Raw genomic sequence first — 18,110 nt, 5'->3', positions numbered from 1 at the left:
ACAAACAAACAAAACATGTTTTTTTAAAAAAAATTAAATATATAATAATTCAGCATGTTATATAAAGTTAACCCTGGGAAATGTATATATTTAAGCAACATTTACCTGAATCAGCAAAATATGACATGCCACTGCATAACTTTTGTTACAGCTCATTCTTTATGATGCAGGGAAAATAACTAGTACAAGATGTGTCCACTGTGCATGTTATAGACATTGTAGGACAAAACATTGGCAGATGGATGCTTTGCACATGTGACCCAGTGCCTCAAAAACTACAAGTTAGACAGAGAAAATGTTGAACTCTTACAGGAGTGTTTATTGTTTTGTAGTTGCAGATTTTAAGTTCACCACTAGAGGGCAACAAACACTCATATACACACAATGATAGAAAAAGGGACAGATAGGCCTCCAGAGTGTGTGCATTATCATTACCTGAAAACAAAAGGGATCACATTTACATTCAGCGAAACTAACTAGTTAATGCCTCTTCACATCTTTTAACACTTCTAATACCTTATCTCAGATGATGTGCACAATCGCAGATAATGACAAGTTAATATGATTGTTTCGCCAATTAGTGTCCCAGAAAAACCCTGATCAGATCTAGTGTCAAACACCGAATATGTGAAATATGAACAAGAGCAAAGCATCTCTCTGCCTCAGCTCTCAGTGATCCCTCCTCCTTTACCGCGACCATAAAAACCAGAGTGCCATCTGCTGGCGTACAAATTAAGTGCATATGGAGTCTGGCATACAGGTTCTCCAAATAATAAAATAAGCTAAAAAAAAAGGCCTAAAACAGGCCTCGGTATCTTCCATTTTGGCACGTTAGTGACAAAATACCCCATAAATGCAAACCACTGATTATAGACAAACTGCAGTCTGTATAATTAATTAAGCATCTGATTGGAGGCAGGAAATGCCACTGTCTCACACAGGCTGCACAATTTGGATGTGAATTTGCAAAGTGACTGCGGAAGGCCTATGTAAACCTGGTTATTACTGGAAATATTTTGCACCCGAATACGTCTCAGCCAATCGCGACGTTCAGGAAAACCCGTTGTCTATTTTTTGTTCGTGTAAAATACAGTAATAACAAGCCTCACAATAAGGTGAAAATCTGGAAAAGCATGCGGGACTGGCTGGCAGACTGAGGGCCGGTGAATGGAGGTCACCGCAGACACTGAATGAGTCTCAGCGGTGAGACAGAGAGGGGGAGAGGGAGGACGGACAGCGGCCAGCCGCCTTCAAAAATGGCGTCTCCGGAGGAAAATGAGTAAAAAATATTAAAACGCGGCCTGCTTTCTTTACACTTCCTCGTTCGGTTTTTATGCTTTTTTCGTACTCTTGCTATATTTTTCCCGGCCCGGGAGAAACTCGTCGTCGCCTTTACTTGAATGGCCAAAGAAAGCAGAAATACGGGGAGCGAGCATTTGGGGAAATAAAAGCAGCCCTGTTTTATTTTGATGCGTCGTTACTGACAGCTAGCATCTGCTGCTAGCCCACAGCTCTGCTCCGGAGGGGGGTGGGAACGATTTGCATGCAAAGAAAAAAAAGAAAAGATTTTGAAATTGGGGATTTCTTTGCTCGTCTGTGGGGAATGGTTGCTACCAACGTGGCCTGTCGATTGCAATCCTTTATAGTGCTAGCAGCGTAGCAGAAACTAGCCTAAAGAAAGGGGAGGAGAGACGGTGAAAAAGGACGCATTCAAATCAAATGTTTATCAGCAATTCGTCCATCACCGGCCAAATCCGCCGCATCTTCATCATGACCGTGACTGATTTTGGACTAAATCTCCATTCGTGGAAATGATAAATCTGAAAGGCGAAGGAAAAGGAGAAAGACTGGCTTTTTTTGGAGGTGGTTGGATTATAACCCCGTAGACCCCCCTCTTTTTTCATCCAGCTTTCTCCTCCTCCCCTCCATTTCTCTTTCAATATGCTGTTTTCCACTCCTGAGGACTTGCTTATGAAACCGGGAAAAATAGCCTGAAACCGAGAAAGGGAAAGACTGGATTTTTTTCCGTAATCTGCTCTGCGACGTTGTCGTTGCTTTCGTCCTCATCGCACACATTGTACACCACATAAATGGATAGAAATTACCCGGGAACAGGATTTGGTGATTTGGGCGCAGGAGCAGGATGGAGTTACGAGAGATCGGCAAAAGCAAGGTATGCATTGGATTCAGACAATGTGCATGCATCACTGGTACTTTGCAGGGCACGATGTGACCCATGTAAACAAATTATCGCCACTGGCTTCATAAATAGTGCCATGCCTTGCCATAATGTGTAGTGCATTGTCATCCAAACAGTTGCATAGTAATAATATTATAAACAGGAATGGAGCAGTGAGCGTGTCGTGGGGGTGGGCGGGGTGGAGAAAGGAAAGGTTGGGAATATGAATTGAGGGTGATTGACAGACGTGGGTTTTAGGTAGACCTGGCGGGGTGGAGGTGGGGGGAGGTATGTCTGGAGCATCCATAGGAATTATTGTTCCCTGTGTGCAGGCCTGGACACAGACCCTGATAGATAAATTCACTGGATTGATAGGAACTGCGAGTAGTGCAGACGCAGCAAACCCCCTCTCAGCAGCCCCCCTGACAGACATCAACAAGAAGAACTGATACATATTAACCGGGAAGATGCTTTTCATCAAACAACGTTAGATTGTAAAGAAAACAGGAAATAAATATCTTGAAGTGGGGGTGATGCCATACTCTCAGAACTGAGATTTATAATGCCCAATCGTGATCTAGATAATTGGTGGTGGGTTTTCTATGGTTTATGTAAATTTGCATAATGAAATTGTGTCATATTCACACTGCATCAAACTTACAATTTACTGTTTGTATAAAATAAAATAAAAAAACACATATATATATGTTTAGTAGTAAAGTGAGGATGAATTCTTAAGATGATGATGAAAATTGTCTGGACTGTGCAAGATAGCTTTTAGCTTTATGTTAGCCTGCAAGCTAGCGTTATGTTGCATGGAAGTCATTTGAGGCCTGTGCACGCAAGCATCACTGCCTCTTATTGAGCTGCACATATGTGATATTTTGACCCAGAGTTATTTGCCTGGTCATATTTGAAAGCCACCGTGCCACTGTGGGAAGTGATATTTGGCTAAACAAACCTGGCTACTTGCTGGTGTTTGCATGCAACTTAGCATGCATTTGCGTCGACTTGCACCTTCCAGCTGTTAGCCATATCAACATAATACGAGGTTGCTGACAAATGGGGTCGTTTGTCTGTCTTATAAATTGAGCAAACTGTATTTTTCAGTTGGTCTAAATGTGCTCATTACTCACCCATGCTTTATTTACACGTAAAACACTGGCCTTGCAGTTTGGGCCTAGTCTCTGCATTTCTCCCATAGCTGCTGTGCATTGCTGCTAGGCGGTGCTACCAACAGCACAAATGCTAGCATGTTACCTTGCCAGGCATCAACGCATTTCATCTGTCTTTTGTAAAGCACAGTTCTGCAACTGGCTAAAGTTTAGCGTTGAAGCAAGAAGCTAATTTAACCTGTAAATTTTCAAATTATATGATGATTGGGTCTTGAGACCTCCATTATAATTACAAATTAACTATCCCATTATTTTTGCATGACACTTATATTGGTGATTTGACAGATTTGCATCTACTGTAATACACTTTGGTATAATAACCAAGTTTGTTATCCTGTCACAGATATTTTAATGGGTATTTGTCAGAAAGCTTTTCCTTGTAAATATGGCTCATCAGGGATTTTGGTTTTCACATTTAGGTTACTGTTAAGAAGTTGCATGTTGAGACCAATCAAATGAACAAGTGAACATCTGGTGTGTGGATTTTTAATCTAAGAACAATTAACTTGCATGTCAGACTTTAAAAAATATATATATTTTAAAAGTGAGTCTTTTCTCAAGGGTCACATTTTGGGAATAGATTAGCTTTATGTAAATGTACTCTGAAATTAATGACACTTCACAATCCCCAACTCCCCTTCTTCCCTAGTCTTGTATACGGGAGTTCCAGATCATCCCACCCTGAGTCTGAGCTCCTTCACCGACAAGCCTACGCCACCCCACACCCTCTGCAGGGCTATGCCACCAATCACCACCCTGGGAGCTCTGGCCAAGGCGGGGCTTGGGGAGCAGCTGGACGGAGTTTGGGTGAGATAAATGTCATACCTTCCATGTTACCACCATAAGGGGCCCCAGCAATGAATTATTGTGTCTCTCCATGCGGGCCCTGGTGGATTATTGTCATTGAAAAATGTGCACATTATGCCTCAATTGAGTTGTAGCCCTAGATGTCAAAGCCTGATTTTTAGAAAAAAAAATCAAACATTAATTTCCATTCAGTTTTGCCAATGTCTTAAGGGTTGTTTTCAGCAACAGAGGTTGATGTAATTAAAGTTAAAACTAGGGACTAATAACATCTTGATTCCGATTCACCAAATACATTTTTTTAGACAAGATTAAATCTCGGCAAAAAAGTTCTGTCCTGTTTTAGATTCCACCCAGATCTGTACTAAAAGCTGTTCATATTTGCATTTTCATGGTTGTGTCTTTCTTTCCCAAAGGTCTGTCAGGGCTCTTTGACACTGGCCTGCACCATGCCAGCCCCTCTGCCCCCGATGCCTCCGTCATGAATCTGATCTCAGCCCTGGAGTCCCGGGGTCCCCAGCCTCCGCCCTCTGCCTCCTCCCTTCTTTCCCAGTTCCGCACACCATCCTGGCAGACAGGTGGGGCTGTGTTAGATCTTCCCTCTTGTGTTGACATTCAAACAGGCCCCACAGTCAACATGACATTTAAAGAACCTCCCAATGTTTGGCTGCATTATTATTCTGACAGTGTTGCTATGTCGGCATTTTCATATAAGATTGGAGATTTTTACTATACTGGTCGATGGTCTTACTCCTGAATACTTTATTATTTCTTAATTGAAATGCTAGCCAGCTGGATACTGAGTAATTTTGCAATATGTTTTCCTTTTCCTAACAGCGATGCATACGCCTGCTCCTCCTGAACTATTCATCTCTGGAGCCCTTCCTGGCTCTGGCTCCTTCCCCTCCTCCTCAGCTCTCTCAGCCTATCAACATCCAGCATCCTTCTCCAGCCGTTCTTTCCCTGCCGCCTCCCTCTCCCTCCAGGACACGCCTACGTTTAGCCCCACATCCAATGGCTTGCTCTCCCCACATGACCCCCTACTACACATCAAGGCTCCTTCCCAGTCTAGCCTGGGTTTTGATAGACTCCTGTCCTCGCAGGGTGCTGCTGCAGCTGCCTACAGGGGCAGCCAGGATCCCACAGGAGCCACATCAGCCCAGGCGTCATCTGCCAGGCACCTGCAGTCCCACCAGTTCAACCTGCTGTCATCACAGCTCCAGGACCAGTCCTCCCAGCTGTATAATGCATCAGTCTTTTCCTCAGCCCAGCCCCAGCCTCAGTCCCAGTCTCAGTCCAATTCGGCTCAGGAACGGGCTGTTCCCCGGCAGGACAGCGTTATCAAGCACTATCAGCGGCCCACGCCAGCTCAGTCCCAGCTCTCGTCCTCTGCTGCCCACTCCCTTCAGCACTACCTCAGCTGTGGAGGGGCGGGGTACCAGCAGATAGCCACCCACCACAGACATGCTGGCCTTTCTTGCAGCCCACTGGGCGACCAGAGCCCTTCATCTGACCACAAGCCCACCTCTCGCACTGAGCAGTATCGGCCAATCATCCAGCCTCCCTATTCCTCATCGTCTTCCTCCTCGTCCTCGTCCTCAGCTGGGAAAGGCACCAAAAGCAGCTCAAGCAGTGGCTATTCCTCTGCCAGTTCAGCTTCATCCTCAAGAACTCCTCACACACCCCCTTCTGCTTCCTCTACCTCCTCTTCCTCCTCCTCTTCTTCTGCCACTTCAGGTGCTCATCCTTCAAACTCCATCCCCACCTCCAGCTCCAGTGCAGCCCCTTCCAGGCAACAGCCACCCCCTCAGCCAGCTCCGCCTCCCCCGGCTCCTCAGCAGCAGCAGCAGCCCCCTGCCACCTCAACCTCAGCTCCCCAGTCTCTCCCCAAATCTTGCCTCTCAGGCTATGGTTCTCCTGTGCCACCAGTGAAGACCCCCACCTCTGCTCTTACTGGCCAGACCCCACCCCAACAACAGACACAGTCATATTCCCCTAATCAGCCGCCTACTTCCCACCTGGCTCAGTCCTACGGAGGCTTCAGTTCACCACAAGCCCAAGACCTGAGCTCAGGTACTGCTGGGAAAGGCTATGGGAGTTTAGGAGGGCGAAGCCAATCATACTCCACTGATATATATGGAGCTGACTCTGCTTATGGATCACTTCCATCTTCTCTGGGTGGAGCTGGAAGCCCGTCACTAGGCTACGGCGCCCCAGGTCACTCCCCTGCTCTTTTAAGATCAAGTGGTTCATCAGGTAGTGGAGCATCTGGAGGAGGAAGCAGCAGCGGTACGGGAAGTGGGAACTCTGGCTCAGGAGGAGGAGCAGGAAATAGTATGACAAATGAGAGAGGTGGAGGAGGTAGTGGTGGAGGGTCGTATCATATTCCAGATTCCAGCCCCTCTCCATCAGGCAACTCAGGCATCATCCGTCCAGGGTTGCACTCCCCAGTGCCCACCTGCCCCACACAATCTCCAGGAGGTGCAGGCTCTAATAAATACATTTCCTCCGTTCTCTCTCCAACCTTCCTAGCCTCCCCACAGGGCTACCCTGACACCAGAGGGCCCAGCTCCCAACCCCAGTCCTATCATTCCACTTCCTCCAAAACAAAGGCGGACACTTCCATGCTAGGAGTAGGCTCTCAGAGAACCCAAGAGGAAGTGGATGATGACGATGAGTTCTTGATTCAGCACTTGCTGCAAGCCCAAGCAAGTCCTGCTCCCCAGGCTGCTCATCACCATCCTCAACAACCACCCCAACAGGCATCCCAGCAAACACAGCCTCAGACTCAGTCAGTGCCCCCAACTACTGATTCAGGCAAAGGGCTGAGCTATGACATGGGTAAGACCTCTGAGGAGAGGTACCATCCCCAGAGTGTCATACGTACCCACAGTGCCACATCCACTGCCGGGGTAGGAAACGCAGGGTCCGGAGGGTCCATCTCAGGACTGGACAACCAGCTGGAGATGTCACTGAAGAAACAACAGCAACAACATCAACAGCACCACCATCCACAGCAACAACAGCAGCAAAGGAACGAGCGGTCTGTTGGAAGCAGCAGAAGCAGCGGAGGGAGAGGCAGCGCTGAACAAGTGCACTCCCATCTCCATCACCATGACAACCTCGGCTCGGTAGTCCACTACGGGCGGGGTGACCCATACAGTCAACACTCCCTTGCCCCCCAACACTCCTCACATAGTCAGCATGTGTCCTCTCACTCACAGATACCGTCCCACAGCCAAATGGAGCTCCAGAAGAAGCCACAGGAGCGCGCTGAAATCCCTTATCCTCGGAAAACCCCCGAAGTCCAGCAGCAGCATTCCCAGTCTCAAGCTGCTGCCTCCCTCATGGACTCCCCCACCGATCAGTCCCGTCAGCCGCCACACCTGCTCCAGTCGGTGCTGTCCCACACCACCCGCAACAAACTGGAGCCTCATCAGCAGCACCACAAAATGGACTCTCATCGGCAACACCAACAGCACCACAAAATGGACTCCCACCAACCGCATCAACAACACCCAAAAATGGACTCCCACCCTCAGCATCAACAGCATCAGAAGATGGACTCCCATCAGCATCAGCAGCACCACAAAATTGACTCTCACTCGCAACATCAACAGCACCATAAAATGGACTCTCATGCCCAACAACAGCAGCACTCTATTAGCCAACAGCAAGCTGTAATGGAAAGTGCTGGTGGGAGACTTGGCTCAAGTAAACACCAGGCGCAGTCTCAGTCCCAAACCACCCAGCTCCAGCTTCAGCTCCAGTCCCAGGCTTTGGAGGTGGCAGCTGCTCACTACAACCACGGGCCCCCTCCACATCAGCACGAGCAGAGCCAGGTCAAACAAAGCTCAGTGGTGTCTTCCCTGGACATGCTGGAGCGCTCCCTTTCTCAGACCTCCAGCACAGACGTAGCTGTTGCAGAAGACCGACGCGGTGGAGCGGGCAGCGGGGGAAGGAGTGGAGGTAGCAGCGAGCGCCACAGACAGCAGCAGCAGCAGGAGCAGCACCCATCCCACCATCAGCCGCAGCAAACCCACCACTCGCAGCAACACTCAGCCTCCGAACTCCACTCTTTCCTCTCTGAGCCCGACATCAGCTTATCCACCCCGTCTCACATGCACCATCTCTCCCAGCACCACTCGCAGCAGCAGCAACAACAGCAGCACCCCAGCTCTCAACACCAACAAACCCACTCTCATCACCCTCACAACCAGCCCCCACTCCCTCACCACATACCCCCGCCTTCTGCCTCAGCCCACTCCCAGCATCAGCCTGACCCGCAGGAGCCACTGTCATCCCAGCTCACCCCTCAGCAGAGCCAGCTGGACCAGCAGCGCTCAGAGCAGCACCAGTTTGACACAGTCAGCCCAGTGGAGAAAGCAGACCAGAATCAACAAAGTAATCGCTTTGTACCGCTAACTTCTATCTGCTTCCCGGATTCCCTCCTTCAGGATGAGGACCGCTCCTTTTTTCCAGGTATGGAAGACATGTTTTGTGCAGAGGACTACAAGTCGAGCTGCGCTGGAGGTGCAGGTCCAGGGCAGGGGGAGATGAATGAAAGCCACACTGGGCAGGAGGGAATGGATTCCATGAAAGCAGGACAGAGTGGAGGTGGAGCAGGGGGAAGTGCTGGAGCTAGCTATGACATAATGGGTCACCATGGTGGAGATCAGGGTTATGAACCATACTGCCATGGTCTGGAAGAACCCAGCAACAACACCATGACTCTGGATCTAGACTCCCTTAAAACTCATGAGCTCCCATCCACTGTCAACACCGAACAGCTGGGATTGATACAGTCCCAGGCACCAGCTATGGGTATGGGTTCCAATACTGCTGGTCCCAACAACGCTGGAGCTAAAATGTCCTCTGGGCCTGGAGGAGCTAACGCAGGGGCCGGCTCTGGAGGCCTCCAGTCTCCCATTTTCTGTTCATCTCGTCCCAAGAAGCTCCTCAAGTCCAGCTCTTTCCACCTGTTAAAGGAGCGCCGGGACCCCAACACACTGCCTAAGAAAAGTTACGCTCAAGAGTATGAGTTTGAAGATGATGAGGATAAAGCGGACCAGCCAGCTGATATCAGGTTGAACAGCCGGAGGCTCCCGGACCTATTGCCAGACTTGGTGTCCAGCTGCAGAAAAGGAGGAGGCAGCGGGTCTCTCAGCCCTTTGATGGGTGACATCGACTTCTACCACTCCTCCGGCTACTCCTCTATGGGTTCACACTCTCTTCTGCCTCAGGATGGACCCAAGAAGAGGGGCAGAAAGCCCACTAGACCCAAGAGAGAGGGCCCCCCTAGGCCAAGAGGCAGGCCTCGCATCCGCCCAATGCCTGAGCCGTACACTCCGAGAGGGATGATGGGGGAGATGGGTGGAACAACAGTAGGAGGAGGATTCAATGTGGAGGGACGAGGTAGAGGTAGGGGTCGTGGAAGCCGAGGTAGAGGAGGAAGGAGGGAGGATATGTACATGGAAATGAGTGGGAAGGAGCAGGATCAGATGCACCACCATCACCTACATCAGCAGCAGCAGCAGCAGCAACTCCATCACCAGCCCCAACAGCAGCAACATGAGCCTATTCCACCTCTGAAGGTCAGTGGCATTCTGCCTAGAAAAGGCTTGGGGATTTTTAAATATTTTGTTTTTACATTTATTAGCATCACATCTGTGCTTAAATGACAAACACTAGTTTTTGAAACTGAATGTGGGGATGTGGGTAGCCTCTGCAAAAACGCAGGTAAAAGATGTGGTTCACTTATGAGCCCTGTTTTTAACTTAATAAGAATCTGCTTGTGTGGTGGAAGGCAGGGTAACCAATACCTGTAGAATTTGTTGTTTTGTGTTACCTGTGCATAGCTGCTATGGCCATGTGCCTGCTGAGGACTTTCATTCTACTTCCAACACTCACTCTCTTTTTAATTTTAGACTTGTCAGGTTTAAGGTTAGTCTCAGTCACCCTGTTTAAATTGTCTTGTTATGTAAATGCCAAAATTATTAAACACATTTTCCATCCTGGCTTCCTTCCCGGTTCTTGCGCCATACATCATTATGTTCAGGCAAAGTTGCTTTAAATCTTCCCGTTTTCTTTATTTGATTTTCTAGATTAAATTACCAATTGGTACCCTGTCCTCCTCCGACGCCTTGCTGAGGACAGACTCTTTGTCTGGCACGGACCCTGCTTTGTCGGACGGCTCAGTGGGCTCAGCTCCCTCACTTGGTTTAAGTCCTGGACCCCCCTGCAGCACCGAAAGCACCAGAAGTCAGGACAAGAACAAGCAGAAAAGCCAGATGATGGGTGAAGGAGTGGATGACGAGGGGCTGGAGGAAAGGGTAATTATGTCCCCACACTTTAAGTTGCGTAAAGATGAAATTGAATGGATCTAATTGCTTGATAGCTGCGGCGAGTGAGCTAAGTGACAGTCTCTCTTGTTTTTCTTCTAGGGGGATGAGAAGGACTCTGAGTCCAAGGCTGGTTTCGTTGCCTCATTCTTGGACTTTCTCAAGACAGGGAAGAGACCTCCAGGCTTGGACATCTCACCAGGAATGGAACCTGATAATGGTGAAACCTCACCCTGTAAATCAGGGGGTCTGCGCCCACTGTCTCCTGCACCTCCTCCTCCACCACCACCTCCTCCATTCGGGGATGGTGAGGGGAATGGGGGTCTGGCTCTGGGCAACTGTCCCAGCCCCAAACGCTTGGAAGATGAGCTAAAGAGGAACTTGGAGACGTTGCCTTCGTTCTCCTCTGATGAGGAGGACTCAGTCGGAAAGAACCAGGACCTCCAAAAGAGCATCTCCTCAGCCATTTCTGCTCTGTACGACACTCCTCAGCTAACCTCTAATATCCAAGCCCCGCTACCTCCTCCACCTCCCCAGCCTCAGCCTCAGCCTCAACCTACCCAGGCCCCTCTTACTCCTACACTGCAACCCCCCACGCTCAGTCCACAGCCTGCCATGCATACTCCCCACACCCAGCCCCAGTCCAACGAACCTGATATCCTCCAGCCAGAAGAAGGAGACATGGATGAGAACAAGGAGGAAGAGAATGAGGAGGAAAGAAGCACGGGAGGAGACGAAGAGAGCGATATGACAGAGGAGAGAGAACCACAGCTGGAAACCCTGGGTGCCCCTAAACTTGACGGTGAGGCTGGTTAGCTTTTTATTCATCTCATGTCCTTTTTTTTTTTTTTTTTTTGCACTGATTTTTCTGCAGCTCAGCTTAGGAAAATTAATATTTCCCCCTGCAGACGAAGCTATTTTTAGTCTAATAAAATGTCCCATCGTGTATTTGTTAGAATTAATAATTCAATTCTTGTGGCTGTTGGGACATTGTGATGAATTGATCTGTAAAACTGACCTTACCCTTCTTTCTTTCCAGCGCCCCTCCCTGAGATCCCTGCGGCGCCAACAACTCCTGAACCTCCCTCCATCCCTCCATCTCCCGCCACATCCTCCTCTCCTTCTCACTCCCCCCTCCCTCCCCTCTCACTCCCCTCACCCCTGCCTCCCCCAGAAGAACAACAAGAGAATTCCCAGCCTCCGAGCCCTGTTGCTCCCACATCTCCATCTCCATCTCCATCTCCCTCTCCATCTCCATCTCCGCCACCTCTGCCCCCACCCGCTACTCTCCCTCAGCCTGCCACTCCTCCTCCGACTTCGCCTCCTCCCCCGCCTTCAACTCAGAAGGAGTCTCCCATGCCATCTCCGGAGTCGCCCGCCTCTCCCGAAGAGCCCCCGGCTCCTAAAATCACCTCCCTGCACCTCGCCCAGAAGCAAGAGGATGCTGCCATCGTTGGAGAGAGTGAGGAGGACGAGAGCGAGAGCGGAGGGGAGGGCATCTTCAGAGAAAGGGACGAGTTTGTGGTGCGAGTGGAGGACATTCGAACTCTCAAGGTATTTGTGTGAGAATGTGTGGGAATGCATTTTGCTTCTTTTGTGAGTGTGTGTGTGTGTGTGTTATTGACAGTTAAAGAGAGTTATTGTTCTCTGGTTGAGAGGCAACAAACTGAATAAAGAGATTTGAATCTTTCAGTTGCTGCCAAGTCACGGAGACATTTTGCACTTACCTGTGTGTCATGTGTTATGCCACAGCTGGCCCTGCAGACGGGTCGTGAGCCTCCACCCATCTGGAGGGTGCAGAAAGCCCTGCTGCAGAAGTTCAGCCCGGAGATCAAAGACGGGCAGAGACAGTTCTGCGCCACGAGCAACGTGAGTTCACCTCAAGCCTTCAGTAATCGAACCAAACCTGCAAACATCATCACCAGTCAAAATGAGGCCATTTGAAGTTTATTGTATTTTATATTAAAACGTGTTTTAATTTGTTTCTCCTCTCAGTATCTTGGCTACTTTGGAGATGCCAAGAGGAGATACCAGCGAATCTATGTCAAGTTTTTGGAGAATGTCAATAAGAAGGACTATGTCAGAGTCTGCTCTCGGAGACCTTGGCGCAGAGCCACACCTGCTCTCAGGTACTGGTATTTGGAAAATCTTATTCAGATTGAGTTGAGCCTTGCTAGATTTAGTTTGGGATAAAATCACTTTGCTCTGATAAGTGAATACCAGGGGCCCAAGTTGAGCTCCCGGAGGTCAGGCTTTAGTCCAAAAAGCCCCAAAAAATATGTTGGGCAAAGGCTGAACCATAGCTACAGAAATAAGATATTGATCCTTGAATTTTGAGACTTGTTACAAGTGAAGGTAAGAAAAAAAAAAAAATAGGTGGACAGATGTGACCCTAGAAGTTATGCTCACTTGTAGTAATTGAGCTGAGCCTGAAGGAGAAGTTGATGTAGGTTCCAGCCCTCAGCGGTGGGCATCAACTACATTTGCCAGTACACATGGCTGAAAGGAGTTTCCCTCTGTGTCCTTTCTAATCTCTTGTACCTTGAATTATTATATCAAAATTTGACTATAAATAGAGAGAACGATTCTGTTCTGTAAAATCATGTCCATCTCTAAAACAATATATTCATGTGCCACAGACGCCAGTCCCTCCCCAGAATGGCATCCCCTCCCACTACCCAGCCGACTCCGAGAGCAGTGGAGAAAGAGGAGAGAGTAGCTCCGCCGCTCCAGCGCGAACAGAGGGAGAAAACAAGAACAGCAGCCACAACGACAGCAAAAGAACAACGGGAGAAGAAGGAGGCTCCAGCTGCGGTGCCCAAAGCCAGGGAGAGGGAGAAAGAGAGGGAGCACGAGAAGGAGAGGGAAAAGGAGAGGGAGAAGGAGAAGCGAGTACAGCCACAGCAGGAGAAATTGGAGAAACGCGCTGCAGCAGCAGAACGAGGGAGAGCAAAGGAGGAGAAGAAAGTGGTGGAGAGGAAAGAGAAAGAAAAGGTTGAGCGCCCACCCAAGTCCAAGCCGGCCAAAGTGAAGGCAGAACCGCCTCCCAAGAAGAGGAAGAAGTGGCTGAAGGAAGTACCTTCATCATCAGACTCAGACTCATCGGATGAGGCAGCTAGTGAGAATGAAAGTGAGATGCTGTTTTGATTCTTTCTGCTTGCATTCTGTCATTAGAAGTCAATGTAAAGGAGTTTCCTGTCACATTTGAGGCCATAATAACAAAGCAGTCGTTATTTATGTCATGTCCTGTGGTTCTGGATCGTTTAAAGCTCTGGTTCTTACCCACTCAGTGCCAGTGAAAGGTGGAGTGAACAACCGTGCCATGAGGGAGATGTTCAGGAGCTATGTGGAGATGCTGGTCAGCACGGCCCTGGACCCCGACATGATCCAAGCTCTGGAGGACACAGACGGTGAGAACTGCACACCGCACACACTGCCTCCTCGGCGTAGCTACACTTTAAGCTTTTATTGAAGAATTGACTGACGTGTAGAGAACAGAAATAGATTGTGAAGCTCAGATGCAGCTTGTATTGTGTGAGAACATATCTCTTAACCCAGCCAGATGGTAGCATGTTGTCTGCAGCTTGAACGTCTGCATTAAAAGTGCTGTTGTGATGGTGTTTTCAAAGGTGGCTTCAAGTATCAGTGCAGTTTGGGCAGGTTAAATAAACATCACGACCACTGAGAAGTAGCAGCTGCCAGGTTTCAGGTCAAGCCATCCAGCTGGACAACCGGCCCTTACGACAGCAGTGAAATTTTTATTTTTTTTTTATAGAGTTGTGTAGTATGCATATTTAGATGAATCCTTGAATGGAAATCCAAATAAACAAGGTGTGACGGGTTGAAGGGAAGCCCCAGGAATGCAGAAAAAAATCTGCAGCCAAGAAGAGCTGCTTTGAATCTGTGCCCTTGGTATTAAAATGATTGACAGCTGCATGCATGATTGCTAACGAAACTCCCTTTACGTTGATTGGCCACCAGATGAGCTGTACCTCCCACCGATGAGGAAGATTGACAGCATCCTCAGCGAACAGAAGAGGAGGTTGTTGAGGAGAGTCGGCATGAGCTCTCAGCACCAGGTAATCTGTCCTGAATGTACTAGTCCCTCTCTCTCTCTCTGTCCTTCGTGGCTGAAATAACATCTCTGATTTTCTTTTTTTCCTTTTTCCAATTTTTATTTCACAATGCTGTGTTTCCTTCATTTCAATCGGCGCTGCTTTTTTTCATTCTGTGGTGCAGGAAATAAATCCAGACTCCTGTTAAATGGCCCAGTGGTTCACTGTAAGAACAATACTAGACTCACAGAGCTGTATCATCGATGTAGGGGAGTCTAGTGCTGAAAACAGTCGGTGGATAAATTGATTCAATAAGCGCAAAATTAATTGATAACTATCAATAAAACTCTTGCTGTTTCCTGCTGAGGATTAGCTGGCTTGTGGTAAATTGACATCACCTTGGGCTCTAACATTTTAAACACTACATGATGATTATTAGAAAAAATGAACAACTTTATTGGTAATAAAAATAATCACTCACTCAGACTCAAAAGTCTCTTGTCTGTCTCCCTTCTTCACTCTTATTCTGCCTCTTCCTCAACAGGAGGTCCTGCATGCTTACCCCCAGATCATTGTCGACCCCCTGGACACAGGAGTGGTGAGGGTGCGGCTAAGCGGGGACGCTTACAACCGCAAGACCCTCAACAGAGTCAAGAAGACCCTGCCTAAACCACAGGTATGCCTGTGTGGGAGTGAGGGGGTCATTGGGGGACTTTTGTATTTCATTAACCATATTTTAAAGAAATTGTAATGGAGTTCTTCTTGCATCATACCCTCTTCACATTTGTTCAGTTGAGTTCTCAAATACTCTGAAATACATTAACGGGACTCTCTGAGGCCCATCAGGACATTTTTAGCCCATGACCAGGTGATTCTCTCTCTGGTTTCTGGGTGAGATAAATGAAGCACTTGTGGATCACCAAAAAAATGAGTACAAGCTGTTGAAGGCATCACGCTGCAGGAGGAACAGAATATATACACTGAAACCACTGCCTCAACAAAATTAACCGTTACTGTTAAAAGCTCCACAGTGCAGGGTGAGTGACGGAGGGATCGCTGGTGATGGAGAGAATAAATCAGTTTGAGCTTCCTCTCTAACACCTGCTGCAAGTTTCTAAACCTGCTCCACTTTCACCCCTTCTTACACAGAACTGTAAGGTTAATATAGACTTTAGCTTTGTGACTGTTTTGTTTATTGATGCTTGTAGAGTTTGACAATTCTTAATCATTTCTTTTCTTTTAGGACCTTAAACTGTCGGCCGACTCATATCGGATCTACAGTCTCTACCACTCCCTGCATCACTATAAATACCACACCTTCTTACAGTGCAAGAAAGAGGTAAGCAAGCATGTTGCTATTATCACTTTACCCTTCAGTCAGATTGGATAAGTTTTATTGACAAGATCTCATCAATTTTGAGTTTGAGTTGTCGTGATAAACATGCTTGAAAATTTTGAAAACTGTTTCAGTGCATTTCCCTCAAATATTCTGTGTGGTACACAAGCACAAGTCTAATTAAATAGACCAACACTTTCTTTTTTTGGCTTAAGACCCTGATTTGAGCATCACAGTTGTCTGTGTTTTCGTGCCACTTTTCCAGACCAACACCATTGAGCAGGCAGCCGAGGACCCAGGCCAAGAGGAAGTAGTGCAGCAGTGCATGGCCAACCAGAGCTGGCTGGACACCCTCTTCAGCTCCTTCATCGAGCTGCTCACGCTCAGCACCAAAGCCTGAGCCAACTGCAGAAAGAGAGAGAGAATTAATTAAAGCAAGAGGATTTAAAAAAAAAAAAAAAAAGAAGAGGAAAATACAAAAATGGAAAGAGATGGATCCTACTGTACAGCCCCCCCGACCCTCTTCAAATCTCTAATATCTGAGGATGAATTTTAAAGGCCCTTGACGAACATAAGTGGGGTCTGTTCATGTGACCTCAGACACTGGCCTCTGTTCTTTTTCTTGTTGTTGATCAATGACTTAAGAAATGTCTTACTTTGTGAGAAGGGGGACCCCACCGGATCAGGGGTCACAGGTGGGTCAAGAGGGAATTGACCATTGGTGAAAAGGGAGAGGCGCGAGGTGGAAGGACAAAGAGGAGGAGCCGTACCGCCAAGTCAACGGAGAAGCCACTGACATCTTGTTAACTGTGTGTCATAAAGACAATAGTTCAAAGAGAAACTATTACCGCTTAGTTTTTACATAAATTATTTTTTGAAAAGACTAACATCAGCTGTTGGCTTTTGAAAAGAGTGGAAGAGGGTGAGAATGCTTTTTAAACTGCGTGTAGAGTGTGCCGTGAGCAGCGTGAACATGGACTCGTCCACGGATAGAAACATGAAATGTGTTATTAAACGCTCTCCCTCTCATCCTGTGCTATGTGAAGGGCAGCACCAGTCAGCTGTGTGATAATATATAAACACATTTTTATTATTTATATGAGGAGGTTTTTAACTTAAACTCTCACAAGCGCTGGGTTGCTGCCCTAACATTTTAAATACCTTTTTATTTTCCACAGGTTCAGTATACAATCGTAACCCACATATCCAAGTCGTCTTCCCCTCTATACAAAAGAACAGACGTTGAGACAGAAATATTGTATCAAATACAGTGGGTGTAAAATAACAAAAAAAAGGAAGAAAAGAAAAAAAAGAAGAGAATGGGAAATTCTATTTGAAACTTACATTGTTGTGCTTCAGTTCAATCATCAGTCATGCAGGTGCAAAGAAAAAGAAGTAAACTATCCATTTCCCATGTGGGAAGGAGTATAAATAAGTAATATTTAAAGAGGAAATAGTCATTTCATTTTTATCATTTTGATGTTTGTGCATACTATGACTTATTTTGAAAACAATCTAATTTTCCATAAAAAAAGGAAAAAAAAAGGCGTGTAAATATTGTACAGTTCTTGATGAAATTCTTTGTCCTTCTGTACATTAACTCTCCTGTATTTGAGAAACAAATAAAATCTGCAAAGAACAAATGGTGTTTAATTTCCCTGCAGTGTGCACATGTGTGTTTGTGTCCTTGTGAGGACATTTTTACTTTGTACACCTCAAGACGGGACATTTGTTTTCACTTATTCAAAAGGCTTATTTGGAAGTTGAGACATCGTCTAAAGTTAGTTTTTTAAGTAACTAAACCATGTTTAAAGTAAAAGTAAACCTTTATAGTTTTTTTAATCCTCCCTTGGCCCTTCTTTCTGTAACATGATCTTTTCGATAATCGACTGTTCTGGGCTGCGCGTACAGACCGTGCGCGCGAGTAAGTCAGCTTGTTCGAGCCTGGTTTGAGTTAATGTTAATTAGGCTCGGCTGGGTTGTGTTAATGAAACGGCTCGTGCCTGAAGTGAAAGTCGACATTAATTCTCACCGGGCTTTCTCAAGTAAGCGCAGATTTCCTTAGCTTTCCTTAGTTAATGGAAATCAAGTTGACATGACATAAGACAATGTTTGAGCTGTGTCTTAAAGGTGGGATATGTAGGACACCCCCTTATTGCAGGTGGTAAGCCATTCCAATATTTACTTTCCTCTGCTGATAGCACAGTTGATCCACATTGA

At 47.2% G+C, this 18,110-nt stretch overlaps 1 protein-coding gene across 2 annotated transcripts; it reads left to right on the top strand.

Moving 5' to 3' along the window:
* The first annotated feature begins 995 nt into the window (after positions 1-995).
* On the top strand, positions 996-17,533 carry prr12a (proline rich 12a). Of its 2 annotated transcripts, XM_087175357.1 has the most exons (16): positions 997-2,173; positions 2,512-2,673; positions 4,004-4,161; positions 4,575-4,736; positions 4,996-9,752; positions 10,263-10,490; positions 10,602-11,301; positions 11,539-12,053; positions 12,252-12,368; positions 12,495-12,628; positions 13,139-13,629; positions 13,790-13,909; positions 14,481-14,578; positions 15,099-15,230; positions 15,798-15,893; positions 16,156-17,533. In XM_087175357.1, the coding sequence occupies exons 4-16, from the start codon at positions 4,640-4,642 to the stop codon at positions 16,288-16,290; spliced, it is 7,620 nt and encodes a 2,539-aa protein (XP_087031483.1). In that variant the 5' UTR covers positions 997-2,173; positions 2,512-2,673; positions 4,004-4,161; positions 4,575-4,639; the 3' UTR covers positions 16,291-17,533. The 2 variants fall into 2 exon arrangements, with proteins under 2 accessions (XP_023267155.1, XP_087031483.1); XM_023411387.2 differs by lacking the exon at positions 2,512-2,673 and having other exon boundaries at positions 996-2,173.
* Positions 17,534-18,110: the final 577 nt, after the last annotated feature.

Source organism: Seriola lalandi, unplaced genomic scaffold, assembly GCF_002814215.2.
Source record: "Seriola lalandi dorsalis isolate HSWRI2012SDOR001 ecotype SW California unplaced genomic scaffold, Sedor1 jcf7180002054464, whole genome shotgun sequence".
Lineage (NCBI taxonomy): Eukaryota > Metazoa > Chordata > Actinopteri > Carangiformes > Carangidae > Seriola > Seriola lalandi.
This window is presented reverse-complemented; position numbering and strand designations above follow the sequence as displayed.